The sequence below is a fragment of the Oncorhynchus kisutch genome, linkage group LG17 (assembly GCF_002021735.2).
Source record: "Oncorhynchus kisutch isolate 150728-3 linkage group LG17, Okis_V2, whole genome shotgun sequence".
Taxonomy (NCBI): domain Eukaryota; kingdom Metazoa; phylum Chordata; class Actinopteri; order Salmoniformes; family Salmonidae; genus Oncorhynchus; species Oncorhynchus kisutch.
The window spans coordinates 29,274,076-29,286,583 of record NC_034190.2 but is presented as its reverse complement, the minus strand read 5'-3'; the positions used below and the strand labels follow the sequence as shown (position 1 = coordinate 29,286,583).

Sequence of the window (12,508 nt, the reverse complement as noted above, 5' to 3'; positions counted from 1 at the left end):
ACCTTGCAGGTTCTTCCTATTTTGAGGGGGAGTTAAAGGTCACTGTGTCATGACGTTGTTCAAATTCCTAATCCTAAATTATGAAATATGCTAAATTTAGGTCAGGGTGAATACCATTAATGCTAGTACACTTACTCACCAGATTTAGTTTGGCTTGATTTCACCACACCAAATCAAACCGGTGAATAAGTAAAAGCAAATAAATTCAGTGTTCACTCAAACGATTGTCTTAAAAGATCTCTCTAAAAAAAATGTTTTACTGCAACAGGGAGTCAGGATTGCGTTCTTCAGTGTGTAAGCCTACACATTTAAGTATGCTTTATGTCTAGATTTGGGTCAGAGAAGTGTTTAGGGCGGGCGGGGGAGGACCAGTGGAACTGGGTTAGAGGGTTCTGAAACACCCCTGGGTCTCTCCTCCCCTCCGCCAGTTGTGTCTAAACCCTAACTTCCTGTTCACAAACCCTGCACAGGAAGTGAAACGATGGCCACAAACGAAGCAGGTGGGACAGGGAAAGAGAAGTGGGAAGAGAGAGGGAGATCCTCACCATATATTAAAAGTTTCCCCATATTCGATGAAGATTGACATATAAAACAGAGGAACAAAGATACATATAGGGTAGGGGGGACATTCAGAGTGCGAGAGAGAGAGAGAACATGTTTGAAAGAGTGAATCACGTGTGTGTTTTCTTTTTCTCACAGCCTGCAGTGTAACCATCCACAACCGCTGTCGAGACACGTTGCCAAACTGTGCCAAAATGAAACAGAGGGTAAGAGATAACAGAGGATATATATACAGGGTATTCTGAAAGAATTTTAGAATGCGTTCCAGCCTTATTCTAAAACTGATTAAATCGTTTTTCCCCCTCATCAATCTACACACAATACTCCATAATGATGAAGCAAAAACAGGTTATTAGAATTATTTTCTAATTTATTAAGTATCAAAAAATGAAATCACATTTACATAAGTTTTCCTATGCTTTTACTCAGTACTTTGTGGAAGTACCTTTGGCAGTGATTACAGCTTTGAGTCTTCTTGGGTATGACACTACAAGCTTGGCACACCTGTATTTGTGGAGTTTCTCCTATTCTTTGCAGATCGTCTCAAGCTATGTCAGGTTGGATGGGGAGCATTGAGGCACAGCATACAATGATATTTTAGACGATTCTGTGCTTCCAACTTTGTGGCAACAGTTTAGGGAAAGCTCTTTCCTGTTTCAGCATGACAATATCCCTGTGGACAAAGCGAGGTCCATACAGAAATGATTTGTCGAGATTGGTGTGGAAGAACTTGACTGGCCTGCACAGAACCCTGGCCTGAACCCCATTGAACACATTTGGGATGAATTGAATCTGACTGCAAGCCAGGCCTAATCGCCCAACATCAGTTTCCCACCTCACTAATGCTCTTGTGGCTAAATGGAAGCAAGTCCCCACAGCAATGTTCTAACATCTAGTGGAAAGCCTTCCCAGAAGTGTGGAGGCTGTTATAGCAGCAAAGGGGGACCAACTCCATATTAATGCCCATGATTTTGGAATGAGATGTATCCACATACTTTTGGTCATGTAGTGTATATGTATACAGGGGAAGTTGGAAATGTACATACACCTTAGCCAAATACATTTAAACTCAGTTTTTCACCATTCCTGACATTTTATCCTAGTTACTATTCCGTGTCGTAGGTCAGTTAGGATCTCCACTTTATTTTAAGAATGTGAAATGTCAGAATAATAGTAGAGAGAATGATTTATTTCAGCTTTTATTTCTTTCATCAATCGTCAATTTTGGCCCATTCCTCTTGACAGAGCTGATGTAACAGTCAGATTTGTAGGCCTCCTTGCTCGCACACACTTTTTCAGTTCTGCCCTATAGGATTGAGGCCAGGGCTTTGTGATGGCCAATCCAATACCTTGACATTGTTGTTCTTAAGCCATTTTGCCACAACTTTGGAAGTATGATTATGGTCATTGTCCATTTGGAAGACCCATTTGCGACCAAGCTTTAACTTCCTGACTGATGTCTTGAGATGTTGCTTCAATATAGCCACATAATTTTACATCCTCACGATGCCATCTATTTTGTGAAGTGCACCAGCCCCTCCTGCAGCAAAGCACCCCAACAACATGATGCTGACACCTCCGTGCCTCACGGTTGGGATGGTGTTCTTCAGGCTTGCAAGCCTCCCCCTTTTTCCTCCAAACATAACGATGGTCATTATGGCCAAACAGTTCTATTTTTGTTTCATCAGACCAGAGGACATTTCTCCAAAAAGTACAATCTTTGTCCCCATGTACAGTTTCAAACCGTAGTCTGGCTTTTTGATGGCGATTTTAGAGCAGTGGCTTCTTCCTTGCTGAGTGTCCTTTCAGGTTGTCGATATAGGAGTTGTTTTACTGTGGATATAGATACATTTGTACCTGTTTCCTCCAGCATCTTCATAAGGTCCTTTGCTGTTGTTCTGGGATTGATTTGCACTTTTCGTTCCAGAGTACGTTCATCTCTAGGAGACAGAACGCATCTCCTTCCTGAGCGGTTTGACGGCTTCGTGGTCCCATGGTGTTTATACTTGCGTACTATTGTTTGTACAGATGAATGTTGTACCTTCAGGCATTTGGAAATTGCTCCCAAGGATGAACCAGTCTTGTGGATGTCTACAATGGTTTTTCTGAGGTCTTGGCTGATTTATTTTGATTTTCCCATGATGTCAAGCAAAGAGGTACTGAGTTTGAAGGTAGGCCTTGAAATACATCCACAGGTACACCTCCAATTGACTCAAATGATGTCAATTAGCCTATCAGAAGCCATGACATAATTTTCTGGAATTTTCCAAGCTGTTTAAGTGCACAGTCAACTTCGTGTATGTAAATGTTTAACCCACTGAAATTGTGATGCGGTGAATTATAAGTGAAATAATCTGTCTGTAAGCAACTGTTGGAAAAATGACAAAGAAGATGTCCTAACCGACTTGCAAAAACTATAGTTTGTTAACAAGAAATTTGTGGAGTGGTTGAAAAATGATTTATAATGACTCCAACCAATAGACATTATGGAGTATTGTGACACACAATATCCATTTAATCCATTTTAAATGCAGGCTGTAACACAACAACATTTGGAAAAAGTAAAGTGGTGTGAATACACTCTGAAGGCACTGTATACATGCATGTAATAATATGTGGTATATGATATTGAACTGTACTCTATGTAACCACAGCAACAGAAGATGGCTCTTATGAGGAACAACTCAGCTCTGCAGAACGTGACCCTTCGTACCAAAAGTCAGTACATGCAAACGCGCACATGCTTGCTACATACTTCAAATTCTTTATTACATATGCAAAGGAAAACGTATTTTTCACTATTGGGTTGGTTTGTAATAACAATCCGTTTTGCAATTGAGCAAAAGTATCTGTAGTTTCACTTTTGAACTCTGAAATTGCATCTGACTCCTTTTTCATTATAAGAGTTTCCCTTTTATAATATTTCACTATATTTCTCCTCCTCTTCTCCTTCCTCCTCTATTCCCTCCTACTCCAACTTTATCTACTCCTCGTTAGCCCCCATGATGAGGGAACGCCCCAGCTCCGCCATCTACCACTCTGACAATCTCCGCCAATCCTTGCTGGGCTCGCGCCGCGGACGCTCCGGCCTTTCCCTCTCCAAGAGTGTCTCCACCAATAACATTGCAGGGTGAGCCCTGCCACTGCCTGCTCATTGGTCAAAGCTCAAAAAGGGGGAGGTTACGAGGGAAACCACAGTCAAACTTGTCATCGACATTAATAGTGACATCATGCCACGTAAGACTTTTCATAGTAGAAATGAAAGTCCCACTCACTAATTAATATATATACAGTGACAGTCTAAAAATTTGGACACCTACTCATTCCTGGATTTTTCCTTATTTTTACGATTTTCTACATTGTTGAATAATAGTGAAGACATCAAAACCTTGAAATTAAACATATGGAATCATGTCGTAAGCAAAAAAGAAAAACAAATCTAAATCTATTTTATATTTGAGGTTCTTCAAAGTAGCCACCCTTTGCCTTGATGACAGCTTTGTACACTTTTGGCATTCTCTCAACCAGCTTCATGAGGAATGCTTTTCCAACAGTCTTGAAGGAGTTCAAGAATCTAAAATCTAAAATATATTTTGATTTGTTTAACACTTTTTTGGATCCACATGATTCCATGTGTTTTTTCATAGTTTTGATGTCTTCACTATTATTCTACCATGTAGAAAATAATCATAAATAAAAAGAAACCTTGAATGAGTTGGTGTGCACAAACTTTTGACTGGTATTGTATACTCAACAAAAATAGAAACGCAACATGGGACCAAGTGTTGGTCCCATGTTTAATGTACTGAAATAAAAGATCCCAGAAATGTTCCTTATGCACACAAAACTTATTTCTCTCAATTGTTGTGCACAAATTTGTTTACGTCTCTGTTAGTGAACAGTTTTCATTTGCCAAGATAATCCATCCACCTGACAGGTGTGACTTATCAAGAAGCTGATTAAACAGCGTGATCATTACACAGGTGCATCTTGTGCTGGGGACAATTAAAGGCAACTCTAAAATGTGGAATTTTGTCACCCAACACAATGCCACAGATGTCTCAAGTTTTGAGGGAGGATGCAATTGGCATGCTGACTGCAGGAATATCCACCAGAGCTGTTGCCAGAGAATTTAATGTTAATTTGAGGAGTATTTCTGTCTGTAATAAAGCCCTTTTGTGGGGGAAAACTAATTCTGATTTGCTGGGACTGGCTCCCCAGTGGGTGTGCCTGGACCCTCCCAGGGCAACTCATGGCTGCGCCAATTTCGAGTCATGTGAAATCTTTAGATTAGGGCCTAACAAATGTATTTCAATTGACTGATTTCCTTATATGAACTGTAACTCAGTAAAATTGTAGAAATTGTTGCATGTTGCGTTTATATTTTTGTTCAGTGTGTGTGTGTGTGTGTAAGTAAGTATGTGTGTGTATATATATTTATATATATCTCCGTTTGTACTTTTGTTGTTTTCTGTGTACTCATACATATGTGGATGGTTTCTGTGTGAATGTTTGTGTTTACTGCATATGCATATGGCATGTGTATATTATACATGTTTATTGGTGCATGTGTATATGTGTATATATGTATATTTGTGTTTTTGTCCTGGCGTGTGTCCTCGTCCATGCCTCTGTATAGGAACCTGAATGATGACTCTCCCTTGGGGCTGCGCAGGATCCTGTCCCAGTCCACAGACTCGCTCAACTTCAGGAACAGAGCTATGTCCATGGAGTCGCTCAACGACGAGGGTAAGACCCAGGGATGTGGTTGTGCCTTCCTGGGATTAAGCGTGGGACATTTGTGCTATGTATTTGCTGCTGATCTTAAGCCTAGGCATACAGATTGTGTAACTTATGCAGGTCTTTGGGTCTGGGACAAGGTTGCATCCATTACACAGGGAAAGCATCAGGGATTTTGGGTAGAGGGTAAAAGGGATATCGGCAACTATCATGTCCATGTCTACATTGAAAATGTTTATGTGAAAAAAGGATGAATATATATTCATTGTCAGGAGAGATTTTAAGACAATTAATTAGAGGCCATTTGTTGTTTACACTGGATGAATGTTTTACTCTCTCAGGAGAAGTGTACTACGCCTCCATGCTGGAGGAAATGGAGATTGAGGGGCGGGATTTTGAGGCGGACTCATGGAGCATGGCGGTGGACTCGGGCTACCTGCAGACGCATCGCAAAGACATCATCAAGAGGCAGGACGTCATCTATGGTGAGAGTGGTGACATGCACTGTACGTCTTGAACCTCTTTCCCTTTGTGGTGAAAAGTTCATGGGCTGGGCGATGGAAAAAGTAGCAATTGCAGAGGCTGCTTGTTTCAGGTCATGGCCACCATCCACTACTGTTGTGCCTTTGATCAAGGCACTTAACCCCGACATAGCTCCAGGGGTGCAGCTGACCCTGTGCCTCCTCCCAAATGTTCACATGTGTGTGTTTCTGTCAGGTGATGTATTTCTGTCAGGTGATGAACAGAGCAAAATATTAATTTCCTTCGCTAGATGGGCAATTCTATTTTATCCCCATGTTACATGATTGACTCTTTCTTTGCGTAATTTGTCTCCCGCAGAGCTGATCCAGACAGAGCTGCACCACGTGCGGACACTTCGCATTATGGAGCGGGTGTTCCGCCAGGGCATGCTGGAGGAGGTGCAGCTGGAGCCGGGCGTGGTGCACGCCATCTTCCCCTGCCTGGACCGCCTCACTGGCATCCATGTACGCTTCCTGGCACAGCTGCTCACACGGCGCAACCACAGCCTGCAGACTGGCAGCACCTACAACTTCACTATCCACCAGCTGGGAGATGTGCTGCTGGAACAGGTACAGTAGGTAGACAGACATGGACATTATACCAACTGCCTTATGTGATGTATACATTTACCATCCTATATCTATCCTACCCTGCCTTTCTAAGCGTCTTCGAAAGCCAAGTTATCAAACAAATCACAGACCATTTCGAATCCCACCGTACCTTCATACCTTCTATGCAATCTGGCTTCCGAGCTGTTCATGGGTGCACCTCAGCCACGCTCAAAGTCCTAAACGATATCATAACTGCCATCGATAAGAGAGAATACTGTGCAGCCGTATTCATCGACCTGGCCAGGGCGTTCGACTCAGTCAATCACCACATTGTTATCGGCAGACTCAACAGCCTTGGTTTCTCAAATAACTGCCTCCCCTGGTTCACCAACTACTTCTCTGATAGAGTTCAGTGTGTCAAATCGGAGGGCCTGTTGTCCGGAACTCTGGCAGTCTCTATGGTTGTGCCATAGGGTTCAATTCTCGGGCCGACTCTTTTCCTGCCCGCACGTCCAGCATCACTACTCTAGACGGTTCTGACCTAGAATATGTGAACAACTACAAATACCTAGGTGTCTGGTTAGACTGTAAACTCTCCTTCCAGACCCACATTAAGCATATCCAATCCAAAATTAAATCTAGAATCAACTTCCTATTTCGCAGCAAAGCATCCTTCACTCATGCTGCCAAACATACCCTCGTAAAACTGACTATCCTACCGATCCTCAACTTCAGCGATGTCATTTACAAAATAGCTTCCAACACCCTACTCAACAAATTAGATGCAGTCAATCACATTACCATCAGTTTTGTCACCAAAGCCCCATATACTACCCACCACTGCGACCTGTATGCTCTCGTTGGCTGGCCCTCGCTTCATACTCATCGCCAAACCCACTGGCTCCAGGTTATCTGTCTTTGCTAGGTAAAGCCCTGCCTTATCTAAGTTCACTGGTCACCATAGCAGCACCTACCCGCAGCACGAGCTCCAGCAGGTATATTTCACTGGTCTTCCCCAAAGCCAATTCCTCCTTTAACCGCCTTTCCTTCCAGTTCTCTGCTGCCAATGACTGGAACGAACTGCAAAAATTGCTGAAGCTGGAGACTCTTATCTCCCTCACTAACTTCAAGCACCAGCTGTCAGAGCAGCTCACAGATCATTACCTGTACATAGCCCATCTGTAAATAGCCCATACAACTACCTCATCCCCATACTGTATTTATTTATTTTGCTCCTTTGCACCCCAGTATCTCTACTTGCACATTCATCTTCTGCACATCTACCACTCCAGTGTTTAATTGCTATATCGTAATTACCTCGCCACTATGGCCTATTTTATTGCCTTACCTCCATTATCTTACCTCATTTGCACACACTGTATATATACTTCCTTTTTTTCCTACTGTATTATTGGCTGTATGTTTGTTTATTCCTTGTGTAACTGTGTTGTTGTATGTGTCGAACTGCTTTGATTTATCTTGGCCAGGTCACAGTTTTTTAAATTCATTTTTAATTTAACCTTTATTTAATTAGGCAAGTCAGTTAAGAACAAATTCTTATTTACAATGACGTGGGTGGGTTAACCGCCTTGTTCAGGGGAGAATGACAGATTTTTTTCCTTACTGACCCAACGCTCTAAACACGAGGCTACCTGCCGCCCACCCATCCTAATTTGTCATTCATTCTTTGTAAGACCTGATCAACTATCTGACCTTGATGGTCATATGTAATCTTAACTACAGTCGTGGCCAAATGTTTTGAGAATGACACGAATATGAATTTTCACGAAGTTTGCTGCTTCAGTGTCTTTAGGTATTTTTGTCAGATGTTACTATGGAATACTGAAGTATAATTACAAGCATTTCATAAGTGTCAAAGGCTCTTATTGACAATTGCATGAAGTTAATGCAAAGAGTCAATATTTGCAGTGTTGACCCTTCTTTTGCAAGACCTCTGCAATCCGCCCCGGCATGCTGTCAATTAACTTCTGGGCCACATCCTGAATGATAGCAGCCCATTCTTGCATAATCAATGCTTGGAGTTTGTCAGAATTTGCGGGTTTTTGTTTGACCACCCGCATCTTGAGGATTGACCACAAGTTCTCAATGGAGTTTCCTGGCCATGGACCCAAAATATCGATGTTTTGTTCCCCGAGCTACTTAGTTATCACTTTTGCCTTATGGCAAGCTGCTCCATCATGCTGGAAAATGCATTGTTCGTCACCAAACTGTTCCTGGATGGTTAGGAGAAGTTGCTCATGGAGGATGTGTTGGTACCATTCTTTATTCATGGCTGTGTTCTTAGACAAAATTGTGAGTGAGCCCACTCCCTTGACTGAGAAGCAACCCCACACATGAATGGTCTCAGGATGAATGAATGGTCTCTTTCCTGTTGGCATGACACAGAACTGATGGTAGCGCTCACCTTGTCTTCTCCGGACAAGCATTTTTCCAGATGCCCCAAACAATCGGAAAAGGGATTCATCAGAGAAAATGACTTTATCCCAGTCCTCAGCAGTCCAATCCCTGTACCTTTTGCAGAATATCAGTCTGTCCCTGATGTTTTTCCTGGAGAGAAGTGGCTTCTTTGCTGCCCTTCTTGACACCAGGCCATCCTCCAAAAGTCTTTGCCTCACTGTGCGTGCAGATGCACTCACACTTGCCTGCTGCCATTCCTGAGCAAGCTCTGTACTGGTGGTGCCCCGATCCCGCAGCTGAATAAAATTTAGGAGACAGTCCTGGCGCTTGCTGGACTTTCTTTGGCGCCCTGAAGCCTTCTTCACAACAATTGAACCTCTCTCCCTGAAGTTCTTGATGATCCGATAAATGGTTGATTTAGGTGCAATCTTACTGGCAGCAATATCCTTGCCTGTGAAGCCCTTTTTGTGCAAAGCAATGATGACGGCACGTGTTTTCTTGCAGGTAACCATGATTGACAGAGGAAGAACAATGATTCCAAGCACCACCCCCCTTTTGAAGCTTCTGTCAGTCTGTTATTCAAACTCAATCAGCATGACAGAGTGATCTCCAGCCTTGTCCTCGTCAACACTCACACCTGTGTTAACGAGATAATCACTAACATGATGTCAGCTGGTACTTTTGTGGCAGGGCTGAAATGCAGTGGAAATGTTTTGGGGGGATTCAGTTCATTTGCATGACAAAGCGGGACTTTGCAATTAATTGCAATTCATCTGATCACTCTTCATAACATTCTGGAGTATATGCAAATTACCATCATACAAACTGAGGCAGCAGACTTTGTTAAAATTAATATTTGTGTCATTTTCAAAACTTTTGGCCGTGACTGTAAACTATACAGCCAGAGGAGTATGGTCCTCCCCTGGTTCCTCTCGAGGTTTCTTCCTTCCAGGGAGTTGATCCTAGCCACTCTGTTTCAGATTGGACTTTGTGGTCTAGGCCAGGGTACCTTAAATATATTTGACTTGATTGACGGATTGATTGTTTCTCTCAGTTCTCGGGCCAGTGTGCTGACGAGATGAGAAAGACCTACGCTGAGTTCTGCAGCCGCCACCTGAAGGCTGTAAAGCTGTACAAGGAGCTGCTGGCCAGAGACAAGAGGTTCCAGTACTTCATACGGGTAAGACGAAGAAGGAGAAGGGAAAAACAAGAAGGATACTTTTAAAACAATGCTTTTTGGAACGCTTTGGCACTATTCACATAATGTATTTCCTGTCAATAAAAAACCTTGAATTGAGATTGAAAGGGGAGGGGGGGGAGTAGAGTGAACAACAGAGGGAGAGCTTTTGTGTTTTCGTAATTCTTTAATAATCCCACATTTTTGTCACCGTTACTAAGGTCTTAATTGTGATGATCATAATATTTGGTTGTTGAACCTTCCTTAGCAGAGAGAGAGAGAGTGAGAGAGGGGTCACATAGAAAGCAAAATAGGCCAATGGGAATGTGTGCGTACTTGTGTGTTTACTGATAATGAGTGTTCTGAACTGTGAGGAGTTGGAGTTGCATTACCATTTACTTTACTAACCTTGCCTTTTGTAATTGGCACCTTTCCAATTAATAATTTATACTCCGTACAATATCATGTGTTATTTGATATGTTTCTATTGTAAGTTGTATGTTTTATCTTTCGTTTAGATTTAAAGCTCTTCAAGCTAGTTTTGAAGTTGTTTCATTCATATCGAGTGACGTCGCCAGAATTTCGGTTTAAAATATGATTTGCTCTTGATTGCGTTACAAAACACAGATATTTTTTTTTTCCAACCATCCCTCGTGTGTTTGCCGCTTTTCCTGTATCTTCTCAACTCTTTTTGTCTTGTTCATATTAATTACTTCCCTTCTCCTGCTCTTTCGCTCTTATACCCTCTCTTTCACCCTCCTTCACCTTTCTCTCTCACACGCTTTCCTGCTCTCTTTCACACTAACTCTATCTTTCTCTCTCCCTCCCTTCTGTCTCGTTCACCTTTCCTCTCTCTTTCACCCTCTTCCTCGCTTTCTGTTCAGCGGGTGTGTCGGGGTCACCTGTTGCGTCGCCATGGCGTCCAGGAGTGCATCCTGTTGGTCACTCAACGCATCACCAAGTACCCTGTCCTCATCCAGCGTATCCTTGACAACACCAAGGGTGAGAAAAACACCCCGTTGATACGAAAGCAGGGGCGAGGGTGATATATCAAAGCCCTCCTCACTTTAGATTGAAAGATATGGTTGGGGGCAGCAAACACTTATGTGGGGTGTAAAAAATGTAGCCGAACTATGCCAGCTTTTTATATCATGAGGCAAATTAGTTCCTCAGAACTAACTAAAAGCACAGGGTCTTTAAAGTCAATGGCGGAGCATGGTAAAAATCAGCACTACTAATGATATGTCTAACCACCTTATATCCCCCCCCCCCCCCCCCCCCCCCAGACAATGAAGAGGAGGCCTCCTGTCTGACCCAGTCTCTGACCCAGATCAGGGAGCTACTTAGCTCAGTGGACCAGCAGGTGCTTTATTCATCCATTTATAGTTTGATTTACTCAAGTTATCACTGAGATCAATTCTGACATGAACCAGCACCTGTTAGTCAGATTGAAATAAAAAACGCCATTTTGACTTTCCACACTTTATCTATAAACCCGTCCTTTTACTATGAGAAAGTTACAATTACACAGTGCAGAAAGTGTATTGCACACTAGCACTATTGTGAACCAGGGTTGTGTTCATTAGGGCATGGAACTGGGTGATTCTCAGTCCATTTGCTTCCAATCAGTGCCTAATGAACATGACCCTGCTGTCCAGGTGATGGAGCTGGAGCGGACTCATCGGCTGCAGGAGATCCGGGCCAGGCTGGACCCACGGGTCGAGGCCAAGGTGAGGGACGGGGGCCTGTTCAGGGGAGGAGAGTTGCTCCGCAGGAGACTCATCCATGAGGGAACGCTGCTCTGGAAGACCCCTGGGTCTAGGCTCAAAGGTGTGTGTGTGTGTGAGTGGAAGTGTCTGTGTGTGTCAGTGGAGGCTGAGGACAGGGACTTTGTAATGACTTGAATGGAACAGTATCAAACACATGTTAACCAGCCTCCACTAGCTTAATTTGTCAAATAAGTTTGTACAGTGCCTTCAGAAAGTATTCATAGCCCTGGACTTCTTCCACATTTTGTTGTGTTACAACCTGAATTCAAAATGGTTTAATATCTTTTCTTTCTCACCCATCTACACACAATACCCCATAATGACAAAGTGAAAACATGTTTTTAGAAATGTTTGCTAATTTATTGAAAATTGAATACAGCAATATCTAATTTACATAAGTATTTACACCCCTTAGTCAATACTTTGTAGAAGCACCTTTGGCAGCGATTGCAGCTGTGAGTCTTTCTGAGTAAGTCTCTTAAGAGCTTTGCACACCTGGATTGTGCAACATTTGCCCATTATTCTTTTCAAAATTCTTCAATCTCTGTCAAATTGGTTGTTGATCATTGCTAGACAACCATTGTCAGGTCTTGCCATATATTTTCAAGTAGATTTAAGTCAAAACTGTAACTCAGAATATTCACTGTCTTCTTGGTAAGCAACTCCGATGAAGATTTGGCCTTGTGTTTTAGGTTATTGTCCTGCTGAAAGGTAAAATCATCTCCCAGACTGAACCCGGTTTTCCTCTATGATTTTGCCTGTGCTTAGCT

At 42.6% G+C, this 12,508-nt stretch overlaps 1 protein-coding gene across 8 annotated transcripts in view; it reads left to right on the top strand.

Moving 5' to 3' along the window:
• The window catches only part of LOC109907414 (rho guanine nucleotide exchange factor 2), an 86,240-nt gene that overhangs the window by 50,517 nt on the left and 23,215 nt on the right, over positions 1 to 12,508 (top strand). For 7 of the 8 annotated variants that reach the window (XM_031793515.1, XM_031793518.1, XM_031793517.1 and 4 more), the window contains 10 exons: positions 700 to 767; positions 3,216 to 3,279; positions 3,559 to 3,691; positions 5,201 to 5,310; positions 5,643 to 5,786; positions 6,142 to 6,392; positions 9,847 to 9,972; positions 10,854 to 10,971; positions 11,256 to 11,332; positions 11,628 to 11,799. In XM_031793515.1, the coding sequence (XP_031649375.1) occupies positions 700 to 767; positions 3,216 to 3,279; positions 3,559 to 3,691; positions 5,201 to 5,310; positions 5,643 to 5,786; positions 6,142 to 6,392; positions 9,847 to 9,972; positions 10,854 to 10,971; positions 11,256 to 11,332; positions 11,628 to 11,799 (1,263 nt within the window). The remainder of the gene's footprint in view (positions 1 to 699; positions 768 to 3,215; positions 3,280 to 3,558; positions 3,692 to 5,200; positions 5,311 to 5,642; positions 5,787 to 6,141; positions 6,393 to 9,846; positions 9,973 to 10,853; positions 10,972 to 11,255; positions 11,333 to 11,627; positions 11,800 to 12,508) is intronic. The other variant, XM_031793516.1, reaches the window with a different exon arrangement.